Below are 22,415 nucleotides of genomic sequence, written 5' to 3' on the forward strand. Positions count from 1 at the left end.
TTTTATGATTTTTTTAAATTATTATTATTATGCAGTTCCAGCAATTTGGGTGATTGTCGATTTTCCCAGCTGCAAACTGTTCTTCAACCAGTACGTTGTTTGTTTGTTTTTTCATGTCAATTGTCTGATTGCTCGTTTTTAATCCTACTAAGGTTGATACTTATTGTTGTTGCTATCCTTTCTTCTTTTGCTGAATTAAAATACTCTGAAATTGCTTTCATCAAACTTCTACCCACAGTCCCACCATCCCCTGACCTGGTGAGCAGGGTGCGTGACCTTTACCACAAGCGTGTGCCAGATGTGCGCTTCCTCATCCCAGTCCTGACTGGGTTGGAAAAGGTGAGTGTGGTTGAAGTGATTCAGAATATAATGAATGATTCGGTCCACCCATGAGTTTTGAAAACTTGAGCTTCAGTACGCCCTTTTTAAATACCACCAACACGTCCCAAAACGCCTCTTTGTCTTAACCCTTCACCCAAGATGCTCATTCTTGAAATAAAACTGTGCACGAAGAAAAGAAAAAAAAATTGTCTGAACTCTGCTCACTCACCTATTGACAATTCTACCTGCTGCTGCTGCTGTTGATGTTGTTGTTTCTTCTCTCTCTCTCCCCTCCTGCTCCGCCCACTTCACTGTTTTTTTTTTGTTTTGTTTCCTTCCTTTCTTGCTCCAACTCTCTACCTTTGTCTGATGTTACTCCATTGACCATTCTTACTTTTTCATGCATGCTCAGGTAGAAATGAGAAATGATTTTGAGGACAGTTATTCAACAACATGCAATACAAAAAAAACAAAATGATGATTGAGGTACATTGACCACTGCGGGAATACTTCGTAACATAACCACAACATACCTCGATCAACATTATGTTCATTTAATCCGTTTGTCCCACCTCTCCGTTTGGAGAGTTTGTTGGACAACAAGATTGCTTTGGGATGGATCCATATTTAGCATTAATGTTTATTATGACGTCTCCTGTACTTTGGGTCTTTCCCTTAATGATCCATTGAACAAACAAAGCCTTCAGTGTTCATTATTGTTATTCTTTGTAGAAAGAGGTGATCGAAGCATTGCCTCGCCTCATCAAGCTGAACCCCATTGTGGTGAAGGAGGTGTTCAACCGCCTGCTTGGCACTCATCATGGTAGGTACTCGATCTACATTTGGACAGAGTTGGTTGCAGACGTCCGTGTATGTGAGAAACTGTTAGCTTTGCTTCATGAGAAGTGTAAGTGTATTTTGGTTTGTTGAATGCTGGTACTTTATACATATTCAGTCCAAACCTTTTAAACATGTCACTGAAAAATTATCAGCAATGACGAAGTGTATTTGTGATTGAAAGTACATGTACAGTCATGGCCAAAAATTGTGGCACCCTTGCACTTTTGTCAAATAATGCCCCATTTCTTCCAGAAAATTGTTGAAATTAAAAAATATTTTGCTATCCACAAATGTATTTCTTTGGTTTGCAGTGGAACAAAACAAAAAAAAGCTGAAAATATTACTAAATCTGAGCTTATTCCTCACAGAAATCCTAAAATGGCCCAAACAATATTATTGGCACCTTTTAGAAGTTGTTAAACATAATTAGATTTCAAGCAGGTGATTCTCCTTTATTTTGGAATTGAACTCACCTGTGATGAGTTGCAGGTTCCTGCAATAGAAAAATCACTCAATCAACCAGTTTGAATAGAGAAAAGGAGTCGTTCTGCTGTTTTGTCTCACTGTGTGTTCCACAATGAGCATGGAGAAAATAAAAAAACAAGGAATTGTTTGAGGAGGTCAGACACAAGATTGTAGCCAAATTTGAAAAATCTCAAGGCTCCAAGTCCATCTCCAGAGACCTTGATGTTCCTGCGTCCACCGTACGCAATGTTATCAGGAAGTTTAAGGCTTGTGGCACTGTAGCCAACTTCCCTGGATGTGGCCGCAAGAGAAAACTTCATCGGAGATTGCAGCGAAGGGTTGTTCGAATGGTGGAGAAAGCATCTCGATCAACTGCCAAACAGATTCAAGGTGACCTTCAGACACAAGGTACGACAGTTTCAGCTCGCACCATCCGTCGCCAACTCGATGAAAGGGGGTTCGATGGTAGGAGACACAGGAGGACCCCACTGCTGAGAGAGACGTAACAAAGCCCAACTGGAGTTTGACAAAACACACCTGAACAATCCAAAATCCTTCTGGGAGAATGTCCTGCGGACAGATGAGACCAAATTAGGGCTTTTTGGGAAAGCACATCATCTCTATGTTTACAGAAAACAAAATGAAGCCTTCAAAGAAAAGAATACCTTCCGACAGTCAAACATGGAGGATGTTCAGTGATGTTTTGCGGTTGCTGTGCTGCCTCTGGTACTGGGTGCCTTGAATGCATCAGGAGATTACCTAGGAATTTAGGAGCGCAATGTTCCACCCGGTGTCAGAAAGCTGGGTTTCCGTCGAAGGTCATGGGTCTTGCAGCAGGATAATGACCCCAAACACACTTCAAAAATCACCCAGGAATGGTTCAAGACAAAACGCTGGATTGTTCTGAAATGACCAGCAATGAGTCCAGATCTAAATCCCATTGAACACTTGTGGGGAGATCTGAAAACAGCAGTTGGGAGAAGGCACCCTTCAAATCTGGGAGAACTGGAGCAGTTTGCACAAGAAGAGTTGGACAAACTACCAGTGGAGGGGTGTAGGAAGCTCATTAATTGTTAGAGGAAGTGCTTGACTGTAGTTATTTTTTCCAAAGGTTGTGCCACCAAATATTAAATCGAGGCTGTTAATAATTTTATCAATGCCATTTATTTATATTTTCTGATTTAAAAGGATACATTAAGTTCTGAATCAAAAACAAAAGTTCTGTAATATTAACAGTGAAATAAAGAATTGTGGAGACAAAATACTTTTGCCATTTTCGACTTATTTTTGGAGAAAATTGTGAGTTATTTGAAAAAGTGCAAGGGTGCCAATATTTTTGGCCACGATTGGATACATATATACATATATACAGTAGACTAGGCATAAGTCATCACCATCGGGACCGAGAAAAAAGTGACGACTGAGACATGTGACGACTTACGCGTATGCGAACATTCATGATGACTGTGGGGTGAAGGATGAAGTCGCACGTGGCCTGGACACGTACGTGTGAGAGGGCGCAACGATCTCTAAGCCAGCTATTGTTCCAAAAGGGAAACACAATCCTCGGGGCATAGGTGGGGGTTTATTGGTGAGTTGGAAAGTGATCAAGCAAAGATGGAATTCATGAATCACTTTATCAAAAGCAAAGATAATGAACAACTGTAAGACAACTCATATACCATCGGTGATGGTATATGACCATCAACAAATGTGGAATGAATGTAAAATGAGTTTTCATATGGAATGAAAACTCATATACCATCGACAAATTACATGACACAGTCATCATGATGACTACCACTCAATACCTATGTGAAAGTGAGTGTGATGATGTACAAAACAAGCCAATATAAAACCATGATCGTACTTCAACACTAAGCTCGATCGATCCTTTACTCCTTCGCCAAAGACTGCATTGCGCAGCCTGTCTACCTCGTTAGATGCATGTGGGACGGCGTGCTGACTGAGCTGATCGCAGCGCAGTTATAAATAGCCTATCACTGGCGGTGTACACCAATGAGCGCGCATCACGATTCCATGAAATCGGGCTTCTCACGAGGTAGAAGTTCCGTGTGACGAGTTAGGCATGGTAATTTACTTGAGTTTCCATTACACGGGAACGGACAACATCTGACGACGTAGACGAATTGACGACTTCGAGATGACGACTTACAGACTTTATTCAAAGGGATTTAACATTAGATAAATTCGTGACTTTTTGACGCTGCTGACTGAGGCGAAGTGACGAGTTACACGCTGCCGACTTACGCCTAGTCTACTGTATGTGTATATACATATATATATATATGTATATACATATATATATATATATGTATATACATATATATATATATATATATATATATATATATATATATACTGTATATTAGGGTGGTCCAAAAACAGTACGTACGAATCGTAAGAGGCGACCACGGTTGGCGTCAGGAAGGGCATCCGGCCATAAAACATTGCCTCAAGAAAAAGCCCAACCCCTGCACAGCAGGGAAAAATGGCTGTAAAAACGGTCATATATATATATATATATATATATATATATATATATATATATATATATATATATATATATATATATATATATATATATATTCTACTCTAAAAATAAATGGGAAAATAAATCACTCTTTTTCAATGAGTTTTCTTTAATTCATCCCAGGAAGTGGAAGACTAGCATGACGTCACAGGTACATGCCTTGCTGAGCAGCTGATGCACTTCAATTTGTTTTTTAGATTGATCTAATGCTCAAAGTGAACTTTTACATAAATTACATGACAAAGTCATGAGAATACATCAGTGTACTTTAATATGAATTGCAAGGACATTGGCAGACTGGATTTCAAAAAAAATACAGAGTGCTGTACGTGGACTGAATTTGGGCTTCAAGCACAATCATGAGTTTTGTCTTTTCTGTCCTGTGTCGAGGCTCATGGAGGAGCAAGAACACAGGAAGTGAAAGAACAGAAGAAAGAGAGGTGGGACATACCAACAGTGGGCTGAGGGAGACTTAGAGAAATGACGGAAAGGGGAGGACACATGGGGTAACCAAGATGGATGGACACGAGTTCACTTGGGGTGAACTAACAGCCTCAAACTCTCAATCACAGAAGGGAAAGGAGCGGAAATGGATCAAAAGTTAAAATTTTACAGGATGATGAGGGAGCGGGGGGGGGGGAACCAGTAACCTGGAAAAGCTTGAAAGAGATGGTGCTTGGGGGTGGGTGCGGGTTAATGCAATATTGCAACCAAGGGTGAAACCATTGATTACCTCCACCACCAAAAAAAAAAAATCCTATCCAGATATACATCTTCATTGAAATTTTTTATGATTTCGTTTTTGGTTATGTTTTCGCCCATTTTTGTCTGTCTGCACATGATTTGACGATAACCTGCTTACACACAGATTCGGCCAAAACTTGGTGTCGAAGTCAGGTGTGTCACAAGGACGAATTGATAAGAATTTCGGGAAGATTCAGATCCGGATATACTAGAATTTTTAAAGGGATTCTTCACCATTGAGGGATGGGTCCAAAAACGATTTATAGCACGACATTTCAAAATGTTATGGACAGATTCGGATGAAACTTGGTGGATCATTTGGGTAGGTGACAAGAACAAGCCGATTAGATTTTGGTTACGGTCTGGATTCAGAACCCGCCTATTGGTGGGATACAAAGCATAAACAGTTCAGCCTGGCGGAGGTGTGTGCTCTACCAAATGCCGTTCTAGTTTCCCACTGTGATGTCACTTATTCACACGACTTGCTTGAATCGCTGTGCTGATTTTTAAAGGTATTGTTGCAGTTGTTGAATTCTGAATTGAGCAAATACAGAATTTTCTAAATAACTGCTGAACATACAGGTGAAGGAGGAATTTCTTTGTCTCCACTCACTCCTGGAGAACTCTTGATTGCTCTGCACAACATTGATTCTGCTCAGTGTGACATGAAATCAATCATCAAAGGTGTGTGGTCATGAATTTCGGTCTCCACATTGCATTGGCTGCTGAGTTTGCATGATGATAACAATGCCTAGTATGTTTGTGCCAGGCAAAGATTTATGATAAACTGAGTCCCCTTTCTTTCATTGTTGAACTTGAGGAACTCTGGACATATCATATTTTAATAATTCACAATACTTTGGCGAATGTTGATGGTGAAAGTATAAAATGTGACAGAGATGTTAACCGAAAACTTTTTTTTCATGTATAATTTTTCTCATGTCGGACAATCTATACTAATGAGTGGGCGTGGGCGCATGTCTGTGCGTGCGTGCGTGTGTGTCTGTGCGTGTGTGTGTCAGTCTGTGCATGTGTGCCAGTCTGTGCGTGTCAGTGTGTCTCCTCCATAACTCCAAAACCATAAAACCGAGCAGCCTGAAACTTTGCATGCATCATAATAAGGGAACTCCAAGGAAGTGCAAGACTTTATCAGTACATTGGTTCTGAATTAGTCCCGATCGCGCATGCACAGAGAGGAGTGAGAGAATTTTTTTTTGACTCTGTCTGCCTGTCTGGCAGTCAAACAAAATTGAAAATCATTCCAAACAGGAAACTTTCTGTTTTTAGGGATGTCACAAAGGACACAAACAACAGGTGCGAATAACGAATGTAACGTGTTAAATAATGTGGTGTAAAAGACATTGATTGCATCAACGGCAGTAAACTTCCGAAAAAGTTTTTGATTTTCTACGACCTTGAAAATCTTTATTTTATTTCAATTGAATTATAGTCTGTACTTGAACACTGTGGAACACAAATTGCCTTTTGGCACTTTCAAAAACCTTCCGTTTAGCAGGACTTGGAAGAAATAGTATGTCATCACGACCGATCAAATTTTCCGCTCATTGACCCTTCCCGTGTCGTCGTTTCTCAAGATTGTGCAGCATAAGGTGTTCCATGTACTCTCTAATTATGCCTCTGCTGACAAAGTCGCCGGAGGCATATTTTTGGGTTGTCCGTCCGTCCGTGCTAATTTTCTGTTTTCTCTGCAACCACTTATCCAATTGACACAAAATTTTCACCATAGTTGTGACTACTTATGTGGAATGTTTTCATGATAATTATGACATTGGTCACTGTTGTGGTAGCCATTTTAGAAAAAAGGAAAAAAAATTGGACCTCTGTATCTCCAAAACTACTCCATGGAAAAACTTGAAACTTGGCACATGTGGAGTACTCCCTATGGGGGGAAACAAGTGTGATTTAAAGATAGATATTTTTAATCTTGGTTCAGAGATGATGTCAAAGGTGGCTTTGTTATGATGTCATAATTTCATATGTCGAACTCTTTATCCGATCAGTCTGAAAATTTTTGAGGGTCATCTTTTTTCCCCCCCATACAATTTTTTCCCCAGGCTAAATTGTATGGGGGGGGAAAAATTGATGATGACATTATCGGTCACGTGGTTCGTCAGCCATATTGTTTTGAACATAAAAACCTTCAAAATCTTCTCCAAAACGGCTGAACAGATCGAGGCAAAACTTTAAAGGTATGATCACCTATCCATGAGGAACAAAAAGTTCTCCACATATGACGTCTTCGTTCACATGGTTTGGCAGCTCTGATTTTTTTTGAAGAATAAACCTTTAAAAATCTCCTTCTCCAGAACAGTTCGACAAATCGAGGGGAAACTTCACCTACATGTTCCTCAAAGCCTTGGGGATACCAGGATGTTCACGAATAATAAATAGGTCACATGGTCTGGCAGCCATATTGGGTTGAACGAGAATCTTAAAAAAAATTATTTCTCTTGAACCGCTTCATCAATCGACGTGAAACATCACAATTATGATCTCGTGGTCATGGGGAGTATATGTTTTAAATTTCAACCTGATTGGATGCATGGTCTGGCAGCTAGAATTACTTAATATTTTTAATCTGGGTTTCGGGATTTAAATCAAACTTGGTACAAGTATGTATGATGTAATAATGTGGGTGGAGGCATACCTGGCGACGTTGCGACGTCGAAGAGTGCCCTTCTGGTTTTGTAATTATTTTGATTCACCTAAATGTTGTTCTTTTCTTTTGTAGCGACCAGCCTGTGTTTTGCGGAGCGTGGGATATATACATCTGAAGTGCTCGCCGTTGTGATGCAGCAGTTGATGGAACAAAACCCATTGCCTGTGTTGCTTATGCGCACCGTCATACAGTCTCTGAGCATGTACCCTCGCCTTAGTGCCTTCATCATGAACATCCTGCAACGGCTCATTATCAAGCAGGTGATGTAAATACCATCCACTTCTGCCCTCAATAAGTGAGTGATGCTAAATCTCAAGGACGTTGTGATTACATTCCCGATGTTAAGTGTCACCCTCCTTTTTTGGCCGAGCAGGTGTGGAAATACCCAAAAGTCTGGGAAGGTTTCATAAAATGCTGTCAGCGAACAAAGCCACAATCGTACCAAGTGCTGCTGCAGCTTCCACCTGCCCAGCTTGTAGGAGTTTTTGAAAAGTGTCCGGAGCTCCGCATTCCACTTCTCCACCACGTGCTCGCCCTCACACCTCAACAGGTGTTCTTGTGCTACACAATATTGCCTGTACTTGCTGCACTTATACCTGCGACACAAGTTTTATTATTTAACTGTCGTCGTGTTTTAAGCCAGTCTGAGAACCACTTTGCTAAAGCACTTTGAGCTGTGCCTATTCACAGTACCACTAACTTTGTGGATGATGTGGATCTCTCTCATGTGCTGCCACATTCTCCTTTTCTCTTTCCTTCACCTGTATCCGAACACCGCTATTGTACTACTCCCGTGAAAGATAGTGGACGGGTTTAAAAGGGAATTGGATACCTACCTAGAGGCAGACAAAATGAAGGGTGCAGATAACGCTGAGCCAAAGGTTGTTAATATTCAAAATGTACTTGTCTTGATTATATTTCTGGCTGCAAATATGGTGTTCTTGTTTTCGTGTCATGGAATAATATCAAATGCAGTCCCTCCAGTGCTGGGCGCATTGGAGGGCAATGTCGTTTGCCAGAGCCAAATCGTCGGAGTGGCTGGTGTGGACACTTGGGGGTACATTAGCAGGTGGTCCATGTTCTGCCTTTCCCCCACAGTCACAAGTGTCAGAGCCTTGTGCATATCCCCATTTGACCATACTGGCCTTGCATCTGCTGACTTTGGTACGCAGGTGATTTCCAGGTGGTCCAGCCACTTCGGGCACCACCTGGGAGTTCATCTGCTGGGGAGATGTTGAACCTGGAGGTGTTTTCATTCAGTCGCTGTTGCCACAGCATTGTGTTCGATACAATTTTCGTTTCTTGCTTCCATTTATTGTTGTGATGCTTTGACAGTATGGTGCATGAGCTGGAAAATCTGTGTTTCATTCTCGGCCTGATTCTAAACTATCGGATTTGTGCTTCACAGACAGGGCCAGACATCAATCGGTGTGCTGTTCCTTGGACAGACTTTAAAAAGGGGACTCGCTGGCTATCATCAGCGAGTGGATGTTGAAACACGCTCTGTGTCTTTTGACGAAGAGTAGGCAAGTTGTCGCAAGCACCCTGGACAAATTCCAACCCCCAACTTTACAGCAGTCACTGAATCAGCGGAGTGGTCCCACCTCCACGAATTGTTCCAACCTATCTGCAGGCAGAACTCGAAACTGACTCCTGGCCCAATATGCACACAAATGAAAGTGAGAATTTTTGATCTCTGGGCAGCTGTGCTTATCAGCCTCTGTTTTTTTTTTCTATTCTGCATTGCTTTATCAGTTTGTGGGGCTTTTTGGGGTTTTTTTAATCAGTCGGCATTTTTAATCGACAAAGCTGACCTCCTCCATCATTACAAGTCATTCTTTTTAATAATCGGAACTCATAGCGTACAAGGCTTTTGTCCATAGCTCAGTGGAGTACTGCTCACCGCTACGGGCTGGTGCCCCAGCATCACATCTGTCTTTCCTGGTTCCTGTGGAATTCAAGCTTTCAACATTGTTGGCATCTCCCTCGATTCTTCTTCGATCGTATACAGCACGAGGCTGTGGGGTAGCATCATTGGCTGAGGGCACGGCTGTGCCGCTGATGCATCTGCTGGTTACGGCAGGAATTTGAACTTGGCCATGGTGCCGGCGATAGCTCACCCACTCTTCGCAAAGGACACAATGGGATCTTTAACGTCCACCAACGTAAGCTGGCAGACGGGACGCCCGTTTACCATCCACCCGAGGGACAGCACGCACATTCATTCATCACCCTGCCTGTGAAACACCAGGATGATAGTTTATAGCTGGGTTGGGATTCAAACCCAGGATCGACAGCTTAGAGGCAATTCTAGAGTCACCCTATCAGCCCTCTCCTTCAATGAGGTCGAAGCACGAGGCCATCCTTTTCCGTGATATTTTACACCCCCATTAACCCGACCGACGTCCTCTTACAGGTTATTGCGTTTTCTTCCCTCCTTTCTCTTCTCTTTTCCTGTTCATTCTTTCCCTTGCTTATTTTGTCCAGATGTGGCCCCACTGCTCAGACTGTCATTACGTTGCCTTCTTACCTTCGATCACCCCACTCGTTGAGTCGCTTTTGTGAAAAGAAAGTCTGAGTTGTGTTTTCCATAATACTTTGTGTATGTCATCATTCTGCATTCCTTTTTTTTTTTAATGCGTATCAGTCTGCACCACTTTGTTTCCTGATTTGGAAACAATAGTATGAAAAATGATTGTCCGATGATGTTCTTCCATCAACTCTTCCCCGAAACGGAGTACTTTAAATTATTTCTATTATTTAATTGTGTGCATTCATCTCCGCAAACCTCTGACCCTCACTCTTCCACACCATGGTACGAGGAAGCAAGTGGTGATATCCTGTATCTTTTGTTTTTCTCTTCGAGAAATATTCTTGCAGCAACTTGATTGAAGGGCATTTTAAACCAGTCATGCGTCTTCCAGACAAAACATGTCCACTTGCTTCCCAAATAAGTGTCACGACTCATTTAAGCCAAATATGTTGGTCATTTCCTGTGATGCCAGTGCTCGGTCCCCTGACGATGACCGATGCGTGAACATTAATGCACATAAGTGTCTTCAAGGAAATGATTCTCAACACGTTTTGTGTTTCCCAAGCAAAACCACATTCCCAAGATGACGCTTGCTGTGCTCGAAGCTGGAAAGCTTCCAAGTGAGGAGGTGGAGCCGGAGGTGAAGCCACAACCCGAGGTAAAGATTTTCGCTGTACCTTGTACGCACCCGCACCCCGTACCATACCCGACTTACACCACGCGGGGGTCGGTTCGTCGGTTGTTTCACCCTTTGTGGTACAGTTCTTCCGGAAGCTCCGTTCTGTTTTGGTTTCTTTTTGGAAAGAATGGTGTCCGACTGTGGCATTGACGTTTTAATTTAACATCAGGAGGGGTGTCTTGTTCGACAGGATGGAGTCTTTCAGCTATATAGTCTGAGTTTGATTTTCTGTGTCACTTTGAAGTGTCGGATCGGTACCTCGCAGGCTGTTAGTCCCTCGGATGGACGTTCGACAGGGTGTCCCGTCTCCCAGCATTAGTTTGTGGACATTAAATATCCCACGGTGTGTTTCACGGAGTAAGCGAGTTATCAGCAGTGCCCCCCAACAAATAGCCAGCTGGTGCACGAAGGTCTTGGGCCAAAAGTCTTGCCCAGCCGACCACACAGGAATAATTGTCGTAATCTTCTTTTTCTTCTTCTTTCATATGCAGCGCGATGCTGCTGGGTAGCATCATCGGCTGAGGGTGCGGCTGTACCGCTGATGCAGTGCCCTCTGGAGGTTAGGACAGGAATTTGTTCATGGTGCCGGTGATGGCTCACCGACTCTTCGCGAAGGACACTGTGGGACCTTTAACGTCCACCACTAATGCCGGCAGACAGGACCGCGGTTTAACGTCCATCCGAGGGAGTGTACACACCTTCATTAATCACCCTGCCTGTGAGCACACCGGGTGCTCCTTAATATATTGTTGCGGATTTCGCGCCCGCCGGCGTGCGAACGGCCACGTAACTCGAATCGCGGCACGTCGCCCACCGGACGGACAATCCAGTCGTGACCCTCTCGGACTAACGCCGGGAACCAGTCACGGGTGGACCTTTCGGTCTCACCGCGATCGAGCCAATCAGCCCCCGCGTGAGATAGGGTTGCTCGCCAAATTCGACCTACCTAAGTACCCACGCGGAGGGTAGACCGGGCGATCGCACCTCGCCGCAGGTCGACTTCGGACACGGGCCACTTAAGCGACCCGTTCCGTAGTATCAGAATAACCGAGCGGTGTTATCGTCGACCTCGACGGTTCGATTAATTATCGGGCGTATTCAGCCCACTACCAACCCTTTACGTGAAGCAAGATGAGGATTCAATGGGAGAAAAAGACGAAGCGAAGCGGGAGAACAGTTCAACAATAAAGCACATTTATTCGCGGCACACGGGAAGCACACAAATACAATTCCACCAAAAGCACACAAAAAAGAAAACACAATTCCATTTACACAAAAAGCAAATATAAAAGCGAAAACAATGCAGAGCTAATACCGACTACCGAGCACACGGCAACACTTATACAATTCTACTTCACAGACGGCGCCGACAACACATACCCAAAACCAAGGAAAAGAAATACCCTCAAGAATGAGGCAGGCCTGAGGCCGAGACCGGGTCGGGCCTACCCGTCTGGTGATGAGACGCGGAGCGGCGATGGCCCCGCAACCCGCGGGCCTCGTGGACGGTGTCTGGTAGGGGGTGGGAACGGGGCCCCCTTGGTCGCACTATCTCAGCGCGGGGGGAAACAGGAGGGGGTTGCTGATGCTCGGGGTATAGAGGATCTTTATTATCCCTGGTGTGCGTCTCCACCTCGGCCAGGTCGCGCTGCCGGCCTCCCTCGGGCGTGCAGCTCCTGGCACCGACGCGAGCACCCCCTCGTCCGACTCTCTTCAGCTTCTCCAGCTGCTGCAGGCTTCGGGCTCCAGACTTCCACACTCGTCCCCTCCGTTCCGACTCCTTCTCGTTCTCGTTCGACTTTTCTCCTTTCTCGTTCTCGTTCTCGTTCTCCTTTTTCGTTCTCGTTCTCCTTTTCCTGACTGACGAACACCGTCCTTCTTTCCCCCGTAACTTCGCCTTTGACCCCTCCCTTTGACCTTTCACCTCGCTCCCCATTGGCCCGAGAAAAAGTGGGCGTGAAGGCTTTTTGATCCACAAATTTGCATATATCGATCGCCCTGGGGGCGGGGCCAATTCGCCCCTCGCTCACCGATTGGACGGCAAAAAGTGGGCGTGTGTCGTTTTTGATCCGTTTTTGAAGCACAAAATCCGTGATTTTGTACACGCTGTTCGACGCGCGTTCTGCATGAGTCCAACACCGGTACCCACAGCGGGGCAAGAACGGTGGCGATGCTACGGTTGCGAGGTGTGACGGGAAGGTCGTGGCGGTTGTGGTGAAGCGGCGTTGTGGTTGGTGGTTGATGTTGTGGTTGTGATCATGGCGGTTGGTCCAAAATAAAGATAGTAAAAGAAAAACGGCTATCCTAGAGTCGCAGCACGTATAAATGACATGTATTCCCACTAGACAACGGGTTTGGGCCTAACTACACATGCACTTACCGAGATACCTCACCTAAGGGACCTGAATGGTGGTTTGCGAATTTGGTAACCACAACACTACCCCCTTCCCTTTTTACAGACTCGTCCCGAGTCGTCAAATTTCCGTGTGCCATCATGTGTAGTTTTCCCCTAGTACATTTTACCTACGGATCCCTGAGTGCGACATTCATGGTATTCGTGTCCCAAAAATAAATAACCTGAGGGCTGCGTAACTATCTAAACAAACTCACTCACACGGACGACTTAAATAAAATTGCCGGCGCTAAGACAGACATGCCGGGGGGCGCACTCATATTTACAGTACATCTTAACCTTAACTTACAAATTTTACACTAAACCATGGCCCAGGATCATTGAACTCTGCAAAAAGAAAGCAGTTAGCAGGGAGCCAGGCTGCTCACATGCAGTCTCTGGCTCAAACAATGCAGGTGACAGGGAACGTGGCTGGCTGCTCACACGCAGTCCAAGGCCTTCCCTTTTGAACTGAACTCAGTGAACCACAACGGTGCTTGGGCTGCACAACGCAGTCTCCGTGCCAGCTCAAGTGGCACACGCAATGAACACAACGAATGGATGCATGAACGGTTTGAACTGAATGCAGTGAACCACAACGGTGCATGGGCTGCACAACGCAGTCTCCGTGCCAGCTCAAGTGGCACACGCAATGAGCACAACGAATGGATGGATGAATGGATGGACCGAATGCAGTGAACCACAACGGTGCATGGGCTGCACAAACGCAGTCTCCGTGCCAGCTCAAGTGGCACACGCAATGAGCACAACGAATGAATGGATGAATGGATGGACGCAAAACACGGTGCACGGGCTGCCACTGCAGGCCCGTGTTGTAGCTGCCAACAGGGCAGTTCTCGCAGCTTGCAAACTGTTGCCTTGATCCTGGCGCACATGGAAATGAACAGGGGGGGCAAAGCAAAAATTGAACGGGGGCTGGTGAACAGGGGCAGTGGGCATGGCATGGCAAAGGCAGCAGGCAAACAGCCCGCAGAAGAAGGCCGCTGCAGGCAAACTCAGCCCGCAGAACCAGGCCGGCACAGGCCTCGAAGAAAAACAGCCAGCAGATGAACTGGCCGGCACAGGCCTTGCAGTAACACAGCCAGCAGATGAAGCTGGCCAGCTTTTGCCGTCAGTGGAAGTTGGTGGAGGGAGTGCGGTGGTGCTGGCCACTTGGAAGGCGGGCTCGGACCTACCTACCCGTCTCCCTCCCAACCTATCGCCTTTGCCTGTCACTGTACATACCCACTCCCTTAATTTGTCAAACCCCAATTTCGCCCCAACTTATTTTTTTTGTTGTTTTTATTTTTACTCCCCCACTATAAATCGTCCCCTAACCCCCTTTATCGTCCTTGTTCGGCTAACCTATTCTGTCACCTAGCCTACTCCCAACCCCTACGTTCCCTTCCCGGAGGGGAACAAGGGAGAGCTAACGTCCTGTGTCGAGGCCCAGCGAAGCCTCAGAATGGCCTCCCCAGAGTTCGGCGATCTATAACCCAAAGTGGGTCCAGCGGCCCACAACGACAGCGAGGGGATGGATGGTGCGGAGGGGTACATCTCCTAATCTACCCTAACCATTAACTCTTAAACTACCCCGGGGCTTTCAACAAGCGCCTCTCGCTTAAACTATTGGTTCTATAAACCCAGATTCCCGTCGCCTGTGTTGGTGTCCTTACAATTTCGGGCCTCGCCCCCCAATTTTCTCTCCGTGCCCTCACACGGTCCCCTGGCTGGGACACGTGGCTCCCTTTGGCAGGCACGACCCTCTGCCGAATCTCCCGCTATGGCACCCCCGGGCACTACACTGCCACCGAGCCTACCAGCTCCCTAACACCGGGGAGTGCCCCCCATGGCACCTCCCCTGAAACGCACACGTGGCAGGCCGGCCTCCCGGGCCCCTTTCCGAGGGTCACCCGTGCCCACAACACTGCCCACGCGGCTAATGGCGCCCCAGGCCCCCGCACCAAGCAGGCGCACCCGTGCCCACTACTCTATCCCGGCCCCCCATGGGCCCATGGCCTACCGCGGCCGACTAGCCTGGTGCCCGGGGTACCCACTCAGCGATACTCACCTTTCGCAGCCACGCTCCCAAGCCCGTCAACAGGGCTCCTGCACCCCTCCAAATGGGTCTCGAGCCTACTTTCCCACCAACAACAAAACGACCTCCATTTTTCAATTTGACTAACCCAGCTAACTCACTCTACACTGACCCCGGGGTCCCTTGGGCGGGAGTCACTCCTCCCCCCAATCACTCATCGCACCATGCATTCCCCATTCACTCCACACACACAGACCCGCTGGCCTCACTCACTCACCATGTACTCACCTCTCAACTCTTCAACACTTCAACACACACACCACTGAACTCTGCCATCCTTCGAACTATCTCCCCTAACTAACTCGTGCTCCCACGTCGTCCCTTAAACTACAGCACGTTCCATTTAACACTACGTAGCTAAACTACGTCCCCGCTACACATCCACAAGTCTGTCTCTGTCTCCAAATCATAAATTCATTTTATTTCCCATCCTAAATCTGGCTACAATCCCTCTAACTAATCCATTCCACGGACTCCATGAGGACTTACCCCTGCCCCATGAAGTCGGTCTAGCTAAGCTAACCCTTCCCCCTAACTAGTTTCCATCCTGTGCCCAGGGAAGGGGGTCTTTCACCCCTTGCCCAGGAATCCTGTACACCCGAAAGTGAGGCTTGCTGTTTTCCCTTTTTTTTTTCTCTTTACATGCGCAGCACCTGCGCGGCAACTCAGAGCTCGCGCACTTTACACCTGCCCGTGACGTCATGCAGCTGCACGTGTTCCTCGTCCCTCCTTGGACGGGACCATCCGGCAGAGATACCCCTCCTGCCGGATTCCAACCACACGTGCAGCCATGACGTCACCGTGCGCAAAAAAAAAACACAAGCCCCACGTCTCGAGGGGTTTCCCACGCGAACACATGTGCTTTGCCCGTTGGAGCCGAACACACACGATCGCGTGGAGAACCCGTCCGGTCCAAATCCGTTTACCTGCCTAAACTTTGTCCGTCCGCGGGATCGGCAAATCCACCGCGTGCGTTTCCGGACCGGGACTTCACTCTCGCAAGCGAGCACGTGGCGGTCTCGTGCGTTGCACAGCACGAACCGCGTGCTCACTGCTGGGTGAACCCGGCACGGTCCGCGAAACAGCTACAGCTGCTACTCGGCTTTCTCTCCTCTGTCGCCGTCTCCATTCCACCCACGCACACCTGCGTGTTACGACGCACACAGTCCACTCCATCAAACTCACACCGGGAGACGCGGCTGTGTGCTCCCGCATGCCAACCGACATCTCCCTCTCATACCGCTCTCTCACACACACGGTCTCCCTTGCACACAGCGACCTTGCACACGGCCGTTCACTCACGCGTGCGGGGGCACTCACCCGCGGTGCCTCATCCACACACGCGGGGGCACTCACCCGCGGTACCTCACTCATACACACGGCGACACTCACACACGCGGTCTCTTCCACACACGGTGCCTCACCCACACACGCGGGGGCACTAACCCGCGGTGCCTCACTCACACCGTGTCTCACTCACACACGCGGGGGCACTCACCCGCGGTGCCTCACTCATACAGGCCGTTTCACTCACACCCACGGCCTCTTCCACACACGGTGCCTCATCCACACACGGCGTGCTGGGAAGCACGTACTCCGGCACCATCGCCACCACACCACTCACACACGGGGCCGCACTCACACCTTGCACCACACACACAGGGACAACCACACTGGGGATTCGTGTCCCCACAAGGGTCTCCGGGGCCTCTATACCCCCCAAGCTTTCCGTGCACCCGTCCACAGCACTCGTCCTCTCAACCTCGCAAAGCACGACCGAACTCACCTGGTCGTGACTCTCCTCAAGGGGGCATACTCCCTCCCCTCGTTCCTGGAGGAGGCCATCCAGGTGCTCGCACTGGGTCCCTACACAGTCCGCCAGCTCACCCCCATTGTCCTCCACTACCTGTGTGTGTGCGTCACTTACCCCGTCTTCATCGTGTTTATTGGTCTCTGCTTCTTTCTGGCGTCTTTCCCTTATCTTTATGTAGGTCAACCTTGCTTTCTCTTTAAGTCGCTCCCGTCCTTCCCTGTTTTTCACTCCTTGCTCTTTCACGATCTCCGCGTACCTCATCCTTGCTCTCCGTATTAATTGTTCTTTTCTCTCCCTCGCAATTACTTTCACCTCGTCTCTTGTCTCCCGAATTACTTTTTCCTTCCCCGCCTCCACCGCGGGCCTGTCAGCCGTTGCACCCCCTTCCAGCTCGTTTGTTCCGACACGTGGAGTCGCCATTTTAAGTTCCCTGCTCACGGCCTTCATGCCCGCCTGCAGGCATCGGCCCATGTTCTGCGTCTCACCCCGCAGCTTTTTCGTTTCTTCCCTCATTTGCTGTGTATTCGCATCCAACTTTTCGTTCATTTTTTCTATTCCGGCATTCCAGTAATCCAGTTTGTCCTTTATGCTCTGCGCGAGTTCCATAATCTGCCGCATTGTCACCTGCCCTGGCCACTCCCACTGACTACATTTAGTGGTGGAGTTATAATAAAAAAACCGACCAGATGAACGGCATCGATGCCTTTCCCAACCTTCTGGTACGGGTTTCTCTTGCACGGTGATCTCGTCCTGAGCCATGGATTCTACATTACTATTACACATACCTAATCCACCCGGCACCCGCTCGCCTTGAGACGCCATCTTGCTTCTCGTGAAGGGTTAATTTCGCTCGCTCGTAATTTGGAGGGAATCGGGGGTCGCTTCTCTCACCCCTGGACCGATTCCCGTGAATTTAGCCGGAGACAGGAGAGCCCGTTTTCCTGTTCTCCGATACCAGTGCCGCGAGGAGGGCGATGAATTTGTATCGCACGACCTGACACCAGTGTCGCGGATTTCGCGCCCGCCGGCGTGCGAACGGCCACGTAACTCGAATCGCGGCACGTCGCCCACCGGACGGACAATCCAGTCGTGACCCTCTCGGACTAACGCCGGGAACCAGTCACGGGTGGACCTTTCGGTCTCACCGCGATCGAGCCAATCAGCCCCCGCGTGGGATAGGGTTGCTCGCCAAATTCGACCTACCTAAGTACCCACGCGGAGGGTAGACCGGGCGATCGCACCTCGCCGCAGGTCGACTTCGGACACGGGCCACTTAAGCGACCCGTTCCGTAGTATCAGAATAACCGAGCGGTGTTATCATCGACCTCGACGGTTCGATTAATTATCGGGCGTATTCAGCCCACTACCAGCCCTTTACGTGAAGCAAGATGAGGATTCAATGGGAGAAAAAGACGAAGCGAAGCGGGAGAACAGTTCAACAATAAAGCACATTTATTCGCGGCACACGGGAAGCACACAAATACAATTCCACCAAAAGCACACAAAAAAAAGAAAACACAATTCCATTTACACAAAAAGCAAATATAAAAGCGAAAACAATGCAGAGCTAATACCGACTACCGAGCACACGGCAACACTTATACAATTCTACTTCACAGACGGCGCCGACAACACATACCCAAAACCAAGGAAAAGAAATACCCTCAAGAATGAGGCAGGCCTGAGGCCGAGACCGGGTCGGGCCTACCCGTCTGGTGATGAGACGCGGAGCGGCGATGGCCCCGCAACCCGCGGGCCTCGTGGACGGTGTCTGGTAGGGGGTGGGAACGGGGCCCCCTTGGTCGCACTATCTCAGCGCGGGGGGAAACAGGAGGGGGTTGCTGATGCTCGGGGTATAGAGGATCTTTATTATCCCTGGTGTGCGTCTCCACCTCGGCCAGGTCGCGCTGCCGGCCTCCCTCGGGCGTGCAGCTCCTGGCACCGACGCGAGCACCCCCTCGTCCGACTCTCTTCAGCTTCTCCAGCTGCTGCAGGCTTCGGGCTCCAGACTTCCACACTCGTCCCCTCCGTTCCGACTCCTTCTCGTTCTCGTTCGACTTTTCTCCTTTCTCGTTCTCGTTCTCGTTCTCCTTTTTCGTTCTCGTTCTCCTTTTCCTGACTGACGAACACCGTCCTTTTATCCCCCCGTAACTTCGCCTTTGACCCCCTCCCTTTGACCTTTCACCTCGCTCCCCATTGGCCCGAGAAAAAGTGGGCGTGAAGGCTTTTTGATCCACAAATTTGCATATATCGATCGCCCTGGGGGCGGGGCCAATTCGCCCCTCGCTCACCGATTGGACGGCAAAAAGTGGGCGTGTGTCGTTTTTGATCCGTTTTTGAAGCACAAAATCCGTGATTTTGTACACGCTGTTCGACGCGCGTTCTGCATGAGTCCAACACCGGTACCCACAGCGGGGCAAGAACGGTGGCGATGCTACGGTTGCGAGGTGTGACGGGAAGGTCGTGGCGGTTGTGGTGAAGCGGCGTTGTGGTTGGTGGTTGATGTTGTGGTTGTGATCATGGCGGTTGGTCAAAAATAAAGATAGTAAAAGAAAAACGGCTATCCTAGAGTCGCAGCACGTATAAATGACATGTATTCCCACTAGACAACGGGTTTGGGCCTAACTACACATGCACTTACCGAGATACCTCACCTAAGGGACCTGAATGGTGGTTTGCGAATTTGGTAACCACAACAATATACATGTGAGCACACCAATTTGCACAAGGCATGTGTGTGTATATGTGTATATATATATTATCCTTGATAATGATTGCTAACATTATGTGAGGCTTGTAAGTGAGCATCACAATTCAAAGGCTAAAAGTAAGAACGTGGTAAAAACCCTTCGTGCTAATTGGCTGAAATTTATCGATTGCAAGACCTTGCAGCTGATGTCCATTGAATTTGTGCACACTTGTTTGTAACACCATTCGCAGTGAAAATTCCTGCATTGCATCGTTGATGAATTTTGCTTGAACGACGAATTTATCGATTAGCGTGTGCGTGCGCATGCGTCGTACGCGCACTCGTATCCATGCCTTGCATGCGTGCGTCCGTGTTTATCATTTTCAGGTCCAATCCGTGCAGGAGGTCAGTACGCGATCTCTTGCTCCCGATAAAGGGACAAAGTTGTGGTTGGAACCAGAAATCTGGGAGAATGAAGGCGTACAGGATGACTCGGCCAACGGGAACGAGGCTGATGGATCCATCGATGATGCTGCGAGCAAACCAGAGGTCCCGGGAGAGAATTGCGAGGTGGAGGAAGAGCAAAAAACTGAGGAAGAGAAAAGTACAGTGGATGAAGAAAAAAGCAGTGGATGATGAATCCCAATAAGGAATGCGTTAACATGATGGGAAGATCAAATGGGATGTTTGGCCTAAGATCATTATTCTTCTGCTATAAATTAATTTTTAAAAAAAAACAAACAATGCTGGCATAGATTTAACAAAATATTTTCATTAAATTAACTGTGTACAGAAAAACCTGCTGACTTTGCATTCCAGTCTGCCCTTGATCTAGTTTTGCCTTGCGTTGCCCTGGACATGTTCATTTGTACCAACTTCTCAACCCATCCACATCTGTGCCCAATCTTTCTTTGTAATGATGTCATACTTGTATGATGTGTGCAGTAATAAATTTGCTTTTCTTCATTCAATGTTAGGCTTTTTAACCGTGCAGGTATTGATAACTTGCTTGCACTTAAACGTACATCTCGTTTCTCTGCACTTATTACACGCGGGTTTGAAAGCCGGCCATCCTTGACACTGCGTTTCCATGCTTGTTTGGCCAACCCGTATTGGCTGGCAATTCAAGTTGGCCCAAATTATTGACGATTCAAATGACGAGTCGGTTATTCGTGTTAAGCTCGCATGTCATGTTCGTAATATTTTACGACTCCTCTCTTCTCCTCTGCTTTCTCTGTGCTTTAATCATTTCGTGTCACTTTTTTTTTATGAACAAAAAGACTGAAAGAATTGTTTGGATCGTCAGAAGCAACGGCATCCATCCTTTCCGTATTGCCACAAGGCTTGCTGGGAAAGAATCATCCTACATCCGTCAAAAGCTTGCATTGCATGGAAAGCAGAGCTTTGCACTCAACCTGGGGTCGACTGTGAACGTGGGTTGCTGGAGAACATGGATCAGTTGCAACCCAGATTTTCAGTTGAGGTTGACTGGTGTACGGAGAGGTACGCGTGTACTTTCGAGCATGCACAGACCAGCCAAACTTAAAATGTACTGACATAATTAGAAGAGGGTTGGAGCAGAGTGGACAGGATCCTGGACAAATGTAATTATTCAGAATTTTCATGTCAACTCCAGAACCGAGTGAATCGCAGGGGAATTTCTGGGTTGCAATTGGAATGTCAGGGGTGGCAACATCGCCTAAAGGTATGTTGTCACATCTGAGCTATCTGGCATGGGTTTGAATGTTGACCCAGCTGTAAACTGTCATCCTGGTGTTTCGCAGGCACGGCGACGCATCAGCATCAACATGGTGCCACCCCTCAAGTGGGCGTCATACTGGGTGGTCCGTCTCTGAGCGTTCGTTGTTGGACCACAGTGTCCTTCGGTTTAGAGTTAGCGAGGGGTTAATTACGCAAGCTATCGCCGGCACCATGAACAAAGTCCAAAATTTCCTGCCCCAACCTCAGTTGAACGTCAGGCCTCGCCAGCCGGTTCGTGAAAGACTTGGGGCAAGCTTCCCCCTGCCAACCCCACAAAAACGTCGGAATAATTTTGGCCATTAAAGAAGAAGAAGAAGTGATGTTCTTCATTAGAGTTAAAAAAACATTTAATGATTGAAGAAAAAAAATCCGACACAATTCTTTCGTTCACTCATTCTTTTTTGTATCCTTCACAGTATGATCATTCATCGTGTGCACCCTTCGCTCATTATTTCTCATTCTCCGTCGTGTATCCATCAATCATCACTTCTCCAAGTTTAATAACCTTCAATCAATTGCGTTATTCCTTCAGGATTCGTCATTCTCTCAATCCTTCCCCCTCATTCCGATCATAACGCTCTTCATCTTTCGCTAATCTCCAATATACATTCATATTGAATTCACATCGACGTTGTCAATCCATCAGCAAAAATACTAACGCAGTATCGTTTAAATCTGAAACGAGGGATAGTTTGAGTGACGTCACTTCCGCAGCACTGAAATCGGAGGTACGTAAAAAGGAATTTACGTCATGACGCACACCCGTTTTATTGTGCGTTTTACGTCACGTCGTTGATTTGTCTAAATATTTACCGTTCATTCGAAAGTTTAAAAACCAACGCGACG

At 47.4% G+C, this 22,415-nt stretch overlaps 1 protein-coding gene across 2 annotated transcripts in view; it reads left to right on the plus strand.

Annotated features, from left to right (window-relative positions):
• SYMPK (symplekin scaffold protein) overlaps positions 1 to 20,774 on the plus strand; it is a 121,727-nt gene extending 100,953 nt beyond the window's left edge. For both annotated transcript variants that reach the window (XM_085879978.1, XM_085879979.1), the window contains 7 exons: positions 239 to 339; positions 1,054 to 1,144; positions 5,507 to 5,608; positions 7,677 to 7,864; positions 7,978 to 8,154; positions 10,703 to 10,795; positions 20,196 to 20,774. In XM_085879978.1, coding sequence (XP_085736104.1) covers positions 239 to 339; positions 1,054 to 1,144; positions 5,507 to 5,608; positions 7,677 to 7,864; positions 7,978 to 8,154; positions 10,703 to 10,795; positions 20,196 to 20,444 — 1,001 coding nt within the window. In that variant the 3' untranslated portion in view covers positions 20,445 to 20,774. The remainder of the gene's footprint in view (positions 1 to 238; positions 340 to 1,053; positions 1,145 to 5,506; positions 5,609 to 7,676; positions 7,865 to 7,977; positions 8,155 to 10,702; positions 10,796 to 20,195) is intronic.
• Positions 20,775 to 22,415: the final 1,641 nt, after the last annotated feature.

The sequence above is a fragment of the Eptatretus burgeri genome, chromosome 4 (genome assembly GCF_056783735.1).
Source record: "Eptatretus burgeri isolate ZD-2024b chromosome 4, Ebu_testis_v1, whole genome shotgun sequence".
Classification (NCBI taxonomy): Eukaryota; Metazoa; Chordata; class Myxini; order Myxiniformes; family Myxinidae; genus Eptatretus; species Eptatretus burgeri.